The sequence below is a fragment of the Meleagris gallopavo genome, chromosome 4 (assembly GCF_000146605.3).
Source record: "Meleagris gallopavo isolate NT-WF06-2002-E0010 breed Aviagen turkey brand Nicholas breeding stock chromosome 4, Turkey_5.1, whole genome shotgun sequence".
NCBI lineage: Eukaryota > Metazoa > Chordata > Aves > Galliformes > Phasianidae > Meleagris > Meleagris gallopavo.
In genome coordinates, this window is record NC_015014.2 from 4,060,302 (window position 1) to 4,072,909 (window position 12,608).

Here is a 12,608-nt window from a genome sequence, read left to right on the forward strand (position 1 = left end):
ACTGTAGCTGACATGAGACAGTTTGATAGGTGAGGTGTAACCTTGAAGGAGTGCATGAACTGGGGATTGTGAAGATTTTATGGAATTTGGTAATATAAATGAAAAATGGGAAATTGCTGTAATTGGTTGTTCTAGATAAAATCTTGCATGAGTGTTTGCCAGCTGTTTTACTGGCTTATAAGACAGCCTAACGTTATTGAGAGTAGTAAAATTTGCCTGGGGAACACTTTTCCCATTTGCAGATAACTTGCTTTAAAAGCTTACTGCTCTGTGTATTATGCACATTTTTCCTGGAAACAAAGCAAGTCTTTATTTTGATCCAGTTACTGTACTTGCAAAAGTAAGTTTGTGGTATAGAAGCTCATTTTGCAACAGAATGAGCCATACAGCAGCGAACTGCAAGCATATAGCACAAATGTTGATACAAGTAATAAGAACATTACGTAAGCTGCTTGGTTCTCCTGAATATATTGCTTCAAGCCTATTTCCCATAGAGAGAAAACAACTCTCTGAACTCAGTAGCTGTACCAGTTAACATTTCTGCTGCTGCTCAAGGGCTGAGTTTTGTCTTTTGTGAAGTCAGTGGGATTTGACTTAACATCCACGGGCAAATCTTTCTTGGAGCTCTGTTACATTAATAGTTTGGATGAGATGGAGTTGACTGCGAGGGAAAAATGAGCTGTTAGCCATATCTTATCCAAACACAAAACACAGTAATCTTACAATAAAAAAATGGTTAGTATTGAGCTAATATATTGATGTAATATTTTGGGAGGGGAGTGAAAGCATATTCTACAGTCACGTGCAACATACAACTGCCTTCAAAACCCCATTATAATTTATCAGTAGGAGCATGTTTGTGTCAAATTGTCTGCCCAAAATTGTAATTGCCAGCTCAGATTTTGCAGGCACTTGATGTGTATTCATTTTTGTTTTCATTTTTCTGAAGCACGCTGCTTCTGCTCTGCACACATTGCAGAGGACAGCATTTTTAACCATGTACAGTATTGCCATCATATATATGTGTGTGTATGTGTTTTAAAGTGACAGACGACCACACTACTGAGGTCACTTTCAGGCAACACTTCCGTGTACTCAGGTGTTGAATGCTCACCTTGGGCTGCCCAGATTATCCTAACTAGCTGGACATTCTGTTTATGGGTTAAAAAAAAAAAAAAGACCATGCCTTTCCAGTTACTGCATGTCATGCAATGTGGCAATGGGTTCTTTCTATGTTGTATCTGTCAGCTAGGGTCTCCCTTGCCAATATGGCAGCATGGTTCTTAGCTTTCAGCAGCAGCTAGCAAAATGCACTGGGCGTCTGCCAGCGCCCAGTGCAAATGCTGACTCTGGGGATTCAGATTCCCTGGTAAACGGTGCTTAAGACGGAGCAAGAAGAAAGCACTGCAAGGTGGAGCCTGGGGGGACTCCAAGCGTTAGGCACCGTGGGAAGGCTATTTCTGTTCTTCAGCACTCAGCACTTGGGCACAGGAGTGGGGAGGACTGAGCAATGTGTGGGGACCAGCTGTAGGAGGGCAAGGAATCAGATGCAGGGGGAAAAAAGAAGCAATGTCTTTTGCTGTACAGTTGTTGAGTAATTCCTAGAGAAGCTAGCATTCATTGCAGCCAATTAACTGGTTTCTGACACAGCTAGTCATTCATTTTGCACTGCAGGGATGAGTTCTGGTACCATATTCTGAAACAGACACAGATCCCTCTTGAGTTAAATTGCTTTTCCAGATAGTTTCTAGCTCTAGCACTGCAGTTTCTTACTTTCAAATATCTGTATCTAATCTTCTGTGCTGATCCTCTTGTCTGTACTCAGGACAATATGTAGGTACTTTAATTAAAAATAAAAAAAAACAACACAGACTTTGTCATGTACAGAACTTTTTTTTTTACATCTATTAAAATACTCAGCAGAGGTCCTTAACTAATTACAGGAGATTTGATCACCCTTCTTTTGTGGAGAAATCGCCAGATCTCAGTCTTTTTGTTTTCATGCTTCATAAATGAAGACTTGGAGAGATGAGTTTTTTTGTTTGTTTGTTTTTAATTGGGCACGCTCATTCTTGAATAGCCTGCAAAAGCTTTTATTACCCTACCAGCCCATCCCAGGCTTCTTTGCCAAGAGTGCACATCGTGGAGTCAGACTTCTGTGCACCAGCAGTCTGGAACATGACATCACCTTCAGCTTGCCTGAGACACAGGCCTGTTAATGGAAACCCCAGCAATAAAAGCTTGAACCCTGACTTCTGAATAGTCAGCTAAAGTTTCTTCAGTGTAGGTCTGACCTTTGCTTTCCATCAGTACAGCACACACTCCATAAAATAATGTCAGATAAGTAACTTTCATCTTAAAGCCGCATTTATCTCCGTGAAACAATATTGCTGTGTAGCATCTCCCCTTTATATCCAGTACTATTATTATTATTATTATTTTCAAATGGAGCTTCCAGAGCTTGTAAGGTTGTCTCTGGTTTTGTTGGCTATATTTAGAATGTTCCTATTATGTTCTTTCTTTTATTTTCCTGTTTGTTTATGCTGGCTGGAAAAAGAAATTGAAAATTTTCAATCTCAGGTTGAAGCATAATTTGGTGTGATTGCTCAGCTTCTGATCTCACTACCAAGAATGTCTTGTTTTAGGAGCTGATAAAAAATATTTGGCTCTGTTTCACCTCAGTCACTCTTGGCAGTTCTTCATCTGCTCTTCTGGAGTTTCCATCTGCTCCTTTATTCTGCTGTTTCTTCTTTAGAGCCTAGTTCTGTACCAACAATTTCAAGGGAGTGAAAAACTCACTGATTTTTTTGAGGCTATTGGATCAGATGGCATTCTGCATCAGAATCTTCCAGTCGCTCATCTCATTGCTACAATGGAGAATATGGCAATTCTTTGTGACTCTGAGTATTCATTTGTTCCGCTGCCCGCACAAGTACCCAGCAATTGAACCTGGCACTGTATACGTTGCTTTAAAAAAAAGCCCCACAGAACAGATCTATAAAATTAAGTCTGTCACAAGGACTGAGGAAAATTTATTTCTCTGTTGAACTTTTCAAAAGCAGGCCCTTTTATTAGAGAACAAAGCTTATGACCACGTGAAATTGGATTTGTTAAAACAAACAGACAAACAAAAAACTTCTTGCTATTCCTTCTTCAGCAATTTACTGTGTTATTTAGGTACTTTTTTCCCCCTAATTTTCACAACTCATAATAGTGGTTATTGGTGCTGAATAATCATTTGGTCTCTACTAGTTAGCATGTCAGTTCATGGTGTTATATAGGAAAAAAATCCATGCATGCATGACCATGTCTGCTTACTTCCATATTTTACTTTCAAATCCATTTTTTTCTTATTTTTTTTACCTTGGAATTTTTACTGAAATCACAATCAAATTCAAGCTTCCTTTATCATCTAGCTGGTGAAAATGTAATAGTTGTGTGGTGTTTGTATAATGGTAAACATTTATCACAGTGAAAAATCATGTATTGGAGACAGCTTGTCTGACTAAATGCAAAGCTTAACTATAGGATTAACGAAGGAAGAAAGTAGTGGTGAACAGATGCAGAATAAAGTGATCCATTCACCTCTTTTCTCTGAATTTTTCATTGTGGTATTTTTCATTGGTATTGTGATATAAATTTTGGTGGATGGTCTGCTGTCTGCAGTGCCATGAGTAAATTCTGTCAGGTATGGAAACCAACAGGAAGGCAGATTTCCCAAGCTGTTATTTGGAAGGAATGAATGAAATTAGATACGTTTCCTCCCTTATTTGTAGAGAAGGTGTGGAAATGACAGATTTTTTGGAATTTCTGGGGACAAGAACTGTTGCCAAGTAAGGAAGATGTTTTTGTGGAAGGCCCTTGTAAGCTGCCTGGCTTGTGTTACAGCTTAATGTGGTGAAACTATCGGGAAGCAGAGCTTTGCTAGAAGTTCATTTACTACTTTATTTTTGCTTTTTATTTAACAGCTTGGAGAATATTTGCTGTTGGCATTCCAACAGCCAGAATTTGTCCTTTGACTTTTTTGTCTTACTTATAACTAATGAATCATTGTCCTAAATACTTTTGTTCTGACTCAGTGTGAAAATTTATGGTGGTCAGCATCAGCATTTGTAATATATTGGGTGTCATTGGATTGGAGTGTAAATCATGATAGGCACACATATATAGCACTGCCTAAAATAGACTGTTTTGTAGGTGGCAAACTAGCAGTGGAGATAGTGGGTTGTTTTTTTGTTTTGTTTTGTTTTGTTTTTGTCTGTTTCAGTTTGTGATCATGACTAACTTTTCAGTTGGACAGTAACTGTTGATAACTTCACAATTATATTTGCCTTAAGTTCAAGAAATTTGCTATAGCAGGTAAAATAAAAAATAAATTGAGAAGATTCCTGCTGGGATAAATTTTAGAGCAGAGAGAAAAATATCCCATCTGTGTCTCTGTGTTGCAGAGTACTTACTGTAGTCTTTGTCTCTTATTTATTCTCTTATGCAATCTGATGTAGTGATGAACATACAATCTCTTTAAAATTATTTTGTTTCTAGGGTACCTGAGGAGTTCAAATGAAAAATCATCTCCTCAAAATTTTGCCCAGGCAAATGCTTTGTTTGAATGGGTGAAAGTTTGTTCTGGAAGATCACTTGTGGTTATTATTCAGTGCATGTGCTGGTATGTTGCTATTGAACGAAAATGGAAATTCTGATGCATGCAAAACATTTCTTTCAGAGACTGTGTTAGGAGCTTGAAGAGCCAGCCCTTTAAACACAGGGGTTTTTACAGTTCTTGTGGCAGTATTCCAGCACTGATTCCAGGTGGGAAACAAAGCTCCTATGAGAGATGACGCCGTTACTGTGTACTTAATTCCAAAAATCTTCACTTTGTTGCTGTTGTTTAAATATGCAGCGTATACCCTGATGCTCTCTCTAGTACTCAGGTGTTTGATACAGGGCAGAGCGTTCATATTGGTCTTACGTGTGAGTGCAGCAGTTGGGGAAAAAAAAGAAGTTTTTTAGTAAGGGAGTGGTATGTTTCTCTAAAACTCATGTTTGTAACAGCTTTTCAGCTAGTTTCATGAAGTAAAAGGAGTTCAAACACCAGTCCTCTGGTCTTCTGCTTTTATATTTGCCACTTTAGAAAGACATGCAACATTAATTTTGGAGGAGGGTTTGGATTTTTCTTCTCTTTTTTTTTCTTTTTTTTTTTTCTTTAAATCCTTTTATAACTGTGAGATTTATCCAGAATACCTGAAGCTACACCCTGAGGAGCATGGATGTCCTTTTCCTTACTCCCAGTTTGTCCAAACCCCGTACACAAAGACTTACCCAGCTCTGAACTCCAAGGGAGAATCAGCTTTGCGCAAGGAGCCTCATAACCACATGCAGGCACAAAATGTGCCACATGTGTGAAAGCAAGAAAATCTGTTACCAGCTAGGGTCTTGGCCTGTTTAATGCATGATGTGTGCTTATCTATGAAGTGCCTTGCCCATGTATGGCAGTGGATCAGGTCAAATAAATAAATATCAGTCCAAACCCAGAGTTCTTTACTCTGGCAGTAAATTAAAGTAAATGAGAGTTTGCTTATGTAAAAAGCTGAACAAATATGTCAGAGTAGAAATAAGGCGATGGAAAATACTTGATCCAAATACATTTATGCTGAAGAGCTGTAGGCTGATGCCAAACCCTGGATCAAACCGAAGGCCCATGACCGTGGCCAGCACTGGGGACGAGTGTAAGGTTCACCGAGAGACAAAAATGAGTGGGAATTTCTTCCATCCACCAAAATGATGCAAAGCTTGTGTGTTTTCTTAGTTGTTGACAGGTTGGCGGTATGGAGGAGCAGACTTCCTGTGCTCAGCAGGAAGGGGCTGGTAGCATGAGGGTCGTGAGCTCTCCAGTCACTGAACCTGCAGGTTTGGTTTGGTGATGCAGTAAAACACACTATCTTAGGAAAAATGGTATCAAATCTTTTGCTGTATCTGGATTAGCGAATGTACCTGAAATATCCCTGAATATTGAGGCCAACTGTTGTGCAGTGGTCACGTCTGTTCTAGTAAATGTACTTTTCCTCCAGCAATTGTGTCTGTAACTGAACTTCTTATGAGTTTTTAACTGCCCTGTCCTCCCTGGAAGTTGCCTGGGGACAGGACCAGTCAGAATAGGCAGATTTCACACTAGGTAGCTTTCCAGCAATTTGCTAGTATACCTTCCATCACCTGGGACTCTTCCAGGTATTAATTTACAAATCTGGATATAATTTGTGCATATTTATAGGTGTATTGAGTTTTCTTGATTTGTAATTTAGATAGGTGCTGTTCAGCTGTTCCCAGTAGCTTCATTTTCTGCTAGTTGGCTTCATCTTCCCTTCTAAGGCAGGTCTATTTTAGAAAAAAATGAATGAGGTAGGCAAATGATGCACACAAAACACTCTATATATGCTATTTCTGAGTGCTTTAGATGGATAATGTGTTTTTGTTTTTGCTTAGTGCATTTTTTTCCCCTCCAGTTTTCTTTTTTCACGAGTAATAAATTAATACTGTATACATCATGTGTAATCATGTTTTGTCTATGAAAATCTCTGTTAGAAAGTGTGAAGAAGAGGCTTATGAGACAGGAATATACTTTGTTAATAATTGGAATATGTTAATAATCTGATACAGCAAAAAGAGTTCAGATTTTTGCTCACGTCTAGCTTGTGCAGATGCTCAACTGTATTTTGTATCTTCTTACTTTTAGCCTAATGTCCTGTTTTTTGGATGAGGAAAGGAGTTTTCACTCCACTGTGAGGGTATCTAAATAGTTGTTATTGATTTTAAAGTGAAGATGAGAGATAAAAGAAAAAAAATCAAATGTGGTAGGGAAGAAATCCAAGAGAGAATAAAGATGAAAGGTATAAAACAGTAGAAAAAGGAGAGAAAAATCTCTCTTTTTCAATGCTTCTTGATCAGGAGGTGAAGACTGAAGTAAGGAAATAGAAGAGTGGGAAAGAATCACAGAATTGTAGGGGTTGGAAGGGAGCTCCAGAGGTCATTGAGTCCAACCCCTCTGCAAAGCAGCCCCCCTACAGCAGGCTGCACAGGTAGGCATCCAGGAGGGTCTTCAATATCTGCAGAGGAGAATCCACAACCTCCCTGGGCAGCCTGTTCCAGTGCTCCATCACCCTCACTGTGAAGTTCTTTCTCATATTGGTGCAGAACTTCCTATGCTCCAGTTTATGGCTGTAAAAAGAAACTCATAGATGAAAGAGGGCATCTCTTGCGTTCTCACAAATATGAAATACAAACGAGCTATGAAAGGGATCAGAGAAGAGAGGATAGAGCAGCCAGAAAGAAAATACAGGGATGTTCAAAAGTCAAAGAAACTAGAGACACGATTCAGGATGAGAGCCAAATTACGTAGGCAAGAGGTGCGAAGAGTTCTTCACCAGACACAGAGGTTGTCCAAAGTCTGGCAGCTCTGCTGAGGGACAGAAGAAACCCCAGCTGCATGCCCTGAGCAGGAGTATTGGGCACCTGCTGGGAAAAGGAACAAGTTGGGGCCCAGCCTTTCTGAATCACAGCTTTCATTCAAGGCACTGTTAGTGAGCATGTGCGCCCTTGTACGCCTAAGGCTTTTACTGTGTGGAAAAAGGCAAGTGTTGCTGGGAGAAAAAAAACAAAACAAAACAAAAAAACAAAAACCACCTTGCTGTGCAGATTGCTGGTACATAAAATTTGCTTTCACAAAGATATTCTTTCGTTCATTTTGCTTAGGTGTAGACTAAGGCAAGTAAAATCCTTTTTGCCAAGTGCGAATTTGGCAACATTTACTGAGTAAATTTTGGGGCTGAGTAATGCCTTTATTTTTAATTTGCATCCTTATGTGATGCGTGCTTAGCTTTTAGACAGAAGATATTAGTTTGTCTAGCCACATACCTTGCCTAAGTTACAACATGTTAATTCAGTGTGGTGGTAAGAAGGATTTCCGTTTCTTCTTGTTGTGCATGCAGAATGCTTGCCAGTCTTTTCTTCCTTGTTATGCAAATGCGACTATCCTAACAGCTGCTAGGATAGGGAAAACTGGTTGGGGGAGTAATCAAAGCCTTGTGTACCCAAGCTGCAGCTCAGTTTGGGTGCCTGGTCCCTAAAGCATTCTTCTCTCAGGATCCCTGAGGCATACATCTCTTCAGGGGTCTGCAGTGACACAAAAGCCTGGGTACACAAGGGAAGTATAGTGACTAAATTAAGTATGTTTAGTGATCACTTTAGTTAAGTCGAGGCTTTTCCTCCTTTAGACGTTCCTGCTTCCACGTAAGACCATTTTATACTAATCTCTTGAATTTAAATCAACGTGAACTATTCTTAAAGCCAAAAAAAAAAAAAAAACCAACAACCACAAACCAAAACAATCCTCGAGTAAACTCAGTGTGTAATCAGCATTAATTAGTCAAATCAGTTGCTAAAACAAGCCTCTCAGATAAAATTCAAGGTTCTTGTATAAAGTTTACTCTCGGTGCTTTTTGGAGACTCAGTAGGAACTTTAAAGTTAAGATCAGTTTGTTAATTTTACTTAGGTTGCACAACTAAGAACTGATTTGGCAAGACAAAAAAAAGGAAGGATGGCCATCCCACCTCCCCCTCACCTGCTAGTGGTGTCAAATGCTGAATCAGCCTTTGTGCAGGGATGCTCTGAGGGCCTGTGGCGAAGATGATGGAAAGACAAAGCATCTTCTAAGTTAATAAAGTGGATATTAAAAAGGTTGCCGCTTAGTAGTCACAGCTCAGGAATGAAGAAGGATGAGATCAAATTTTATTTTAGTCTGCTTGGTTTGGAAATGTCTTTCTTTGCACACATGTGAAGCGCTACGTCAGTATACTGAAATCACACTGATATCCTACACAGAATGCTTTGCTGACAGGGAGGATTTTTCTTGAAGACACATCTGTGGAGGAATGCATTCATTTCTGCCTAGTTAAATATAAAGTAGCTTGTATGAAGTATTCGTGAATAATTGCATTTCTTTCAGATATAATTTACTGCAAATGATACTTTTATGACTTTTGAAATGTCGTAACATATAAACAGTAAAATACATTTTAAAAATATACTGTTAGGTGATGGTATGACTTGTGAGATAGAGTTCTCAAGTGCAAGTTAAAATACTCAAGCATATCCCTATCTACCATTTAACATGGAGGTTTTTTTTGAAGATAAACCAAGAGAAAGGCTGAGTGCTCCCATTGGCAGAGTAAGGTGAGTCTGACACAGATAGCAGCTCTACTGAAATTTAAATTAGTTCAGTATCAGATAGAGTTAAAGCCTGCTTTGTAAAGAGTACTTCTTAAAATGGGAATATTTTCAAAGCATGCTTACTTAAACACTGATCTGAGCTTCTGTCTAGGTGTCTGATTTCTATCAGCTGTGTTTCTGCGTTTGGAATAAGAGGAAACCCGAATAAGGTGGTGTGTGAAATGTTAATGAGCCTGAATTGGTTATGTCTGGTTAGAGAAAGATCTCAAAAAGCAGCTGAAGTATTTAATTATGAAAATATCTCACGTAAAAACTCTAACCATGTGCTTTAAGTTAAATCTGTTATTCAGTAAACACTAGAAATAGGTGCAATTCTTTAACTTAGGTGGGAGCTCTGAGTAAGCTGCTTAGTTTTTAGGGTGAAGATGTTTGTTTGTCAAACACTACTTGATCCAGCTTAAGCAACAAAACAGAAGTCTTTGCTGTGACTAAGGGGCTGATAAGAGGTTCTAAAAATTCCCATTCTGTTATACTACTGAGTTCAAAAATTCTTTCAGTGAAGTTTGTTCTGAAGCAGAAAAACCCATGCTTGCATTTGCAATGTGCAGTAGGTTTGCAGCCATGATCATGACATCTGGGTGAGTAAGGTGGGCTTGGTGAGGGCTGCGGGACAGAAGTGGGAACCACAGCACAGTTCCTCTGACTTTCTAAGCAGTGCTATTGAAGATAAGCAGATTTTTGTCCTGTGAGCACTTAGCGTAAGTCAATAAATAAAACTCATGTTGACGTTCTTAGGCAGCTCCACTGAATGTTCTTGTAACTAAATACTTGCAAAATTGAGTTTTATCTTGGTATGTTAGCAGAATCTACAGTGTTGGGTTCAAATAGAGATTGCACATTGTGCTCTGCATTACACTTTGTTTCAGACTCTCCAATTAACAGCTAAGGTAATAAACTTCTGGAGTTAATGGAGTTGTCTAAAAAAATATTTCTCATCCCAAAATTTATTTTATGCCTTGTAAAGATTTACAGATCTTCATCTCTACATAGAGCATAAATATGCATTGAAATTATATTAATATATGCCATTTTTCACCTTTGTAATCCTGTTCTTTTGCCTGAGACTTAGCAATAATTTGCAATATCAAGTGTCAGTAACTTGATTATCTTTCAATTCTTGCTGAGGGTCAGTTTCAGAAGAAAAAAGAAATTGCTGAGCAGCTGGTTTTTTTTGTTTTGTTTTTTGGTTAGTTGGTTGGTTTCTTCCCTGCATGTCTTAAGAGAATATTTTACTGTTCAGAGAGCAAATGTATTTTACCTTTTGGTGGTGAATGTGGATGGACACTTCTCTGAGCTTTGATTTTTCTTCATGTAAAATAGTCAAAACCTCTTGAGCATCAGCTGCTACAGAAGCTGATGGTTGCCTTTTGCAGAACAGATGAATTTCCTGAGCAATTCCTTGATTCATTTTCTTGAAGTCATTTTTCAAAGACCAGATTACAGCAAACTTACTTCCTTAAAGTAAGGCTTTTCCTCTAGACCCTTATCAACCCTGAGTTTGAAATGATGGAATCCTGGGGATCCAGTTGCCTGATATTTCTGATTTCCAGACCCCATTGCTTATTGCTCACGATCTGTTTGGGTTCAAGCCCATCTTTTTTTCCCTCCCGTTCCTTTCCATTCCCCCTTTAACAGGCATGATTAGATCTTGAAGACATGGCAAGTTTTTCTTGTGTTTGAAGCTGCCACTTGTCCCTGATACATGTATTTTTATTTCTTCCCCAGCTCTTTTCTCCCCTGTCTCTACCATGATGTTGCATGTTAATTGCTGGGCAGTACAAGTGTCACAGAAAGGCAGTTGTCTCTCATGATGTACCTCTACCCCTCTCTATGCATGCCTTCCTTCCCTTGATGTTAATGGGACTTAATCACTCCAAGCAGAGGAGAAATAAACCACTTTGAGCCTGTGCCACTGCCTTGCCAGCATACCTATCTGGCCTGGGATTTTGTAGCTTGTCCCTGAATGCCTGCCTTCTTGTAGACATGTAACTTAGTGTCAATTTGGGTCATAGTGGGGGTTTGATGTCCTTCATGGTGAGCTTTGTGGCCATATCTTGTTCTTACACTGTTGACTGCTATGATCTAGGTGCATCTTTTTTGTGTGTGTTTGTTTTCTGTGTACTTGGTGAGGTATTTATTTAGTTAGTTTACTTTTTAATTCTCTGATGCCTGTAGCAGTAAGGATGCTCTGTGGCTAGAGATGATGCATACTTTACTGATTTTGGTTTTACTGGATTTTTGAGCAGTAGTTCTTATGTCAGTCATGCATTAGTCTATTTGCCTTTCATCTTGCCTCTCTCTTTTCAGGGATTTACATTATTGTTGAATTAAGGATTCTAACGCTAGATGATAATGGAAAAATACTGTCAAATAAGTTTGTTTAAGAGTGCTGATTAAGAAAGTCTTTCTAAGTCTCTTGCCTTAAGGCAACATTTAAAGCGTCTTTATTGTCCTTGTAGTAGAAAATGTAGTTTTAATGAACTTAGTTTTTATTTGTCAAGCGCTAGGTCTCACCTGCTTGATATCCTTAAGGAAAAATGTAGTGATACCGTCATTATTTTCAACAAAAGGATTAATAAAATGTAAGAGGATCAAGCATTTTAGCTTCTGGCCTTTACACTTAATTTCAGTGTGCTATTTTGGAGCCTGAAAACTTATACGTTACTTTTTCATGGTCTGCTTTGAAGTGCTGCAATTCTGGAGAAAGTTTCCATGTAAAGTAAATTATTCCCACCAACTGGAGTTGTGTCATTTGAAAATCTGTCCTTCTTTAAGAGGAAAGTGACTGATTTTTCCTCGTACTTAGGCAAAAAAGTAATTTAGTGGATAGGTTAATTTATTCTTTAAATGGAAGTCCTTGAAGCTTTTACCAGGGATGAGTTTGTGTGATATTATAATTTACATGAGATCTTTCTTTTCATCCAAGGACTTTAGAGCATTTTCAAAGCAACAATTAGTCTTTGCGGTGCTTCTCTAAAACAATTAGACCATTTAATATAAACTGAGTTCTTAAAAGATACTTTAAGACCAAAAGGATATACTCTTGAATATTAAACCTTGCTTAAGCTTGGAAATAATGCTGTTTTTTAGACTCTTTTTCATAAACTTTAACAACTGAGCTGTATGTACACAGAACATTATGATTTTCATGTTTTTCCAGTGGACCATCCATATATTGGACTTCTAAGACAAACTTATGCTGTGATTGCGTCTGTTCTTTTTGGTTTTAAGTATCCAGGTAGTGCAAGGGCTGTGCTGTGGCTGCTGGAGTGATGTTTGGGGCACATTATACCTGCAGTGTGTCAGGGAGGACAGGTGAGCCCCT

General features: G+C 38.6%; 1 protein-coding gene across 1 annotated transcript in view; it reads left to right on the forward strand.

Moving 5' to 3' along the window:
• The first annotated feature begins 1,276 nt into the window (after positions 1-1,276).
• Positions 1,277-12,608, forward strand: part of TLL1 (tolloid like 1) — a 110,713-nt gene continuing 99,381 nt past the window's right edge. Inside the window, exon 1 of the mRNA XM_031553249.1 lies at positions 1,277-1,369. Coding sequence (XP_031409109.1) covers positions 1,277-1,369 — 93 coding nt within the window. The remainder of the gene's footprint in view (positions 1,370-12,608) is intronic.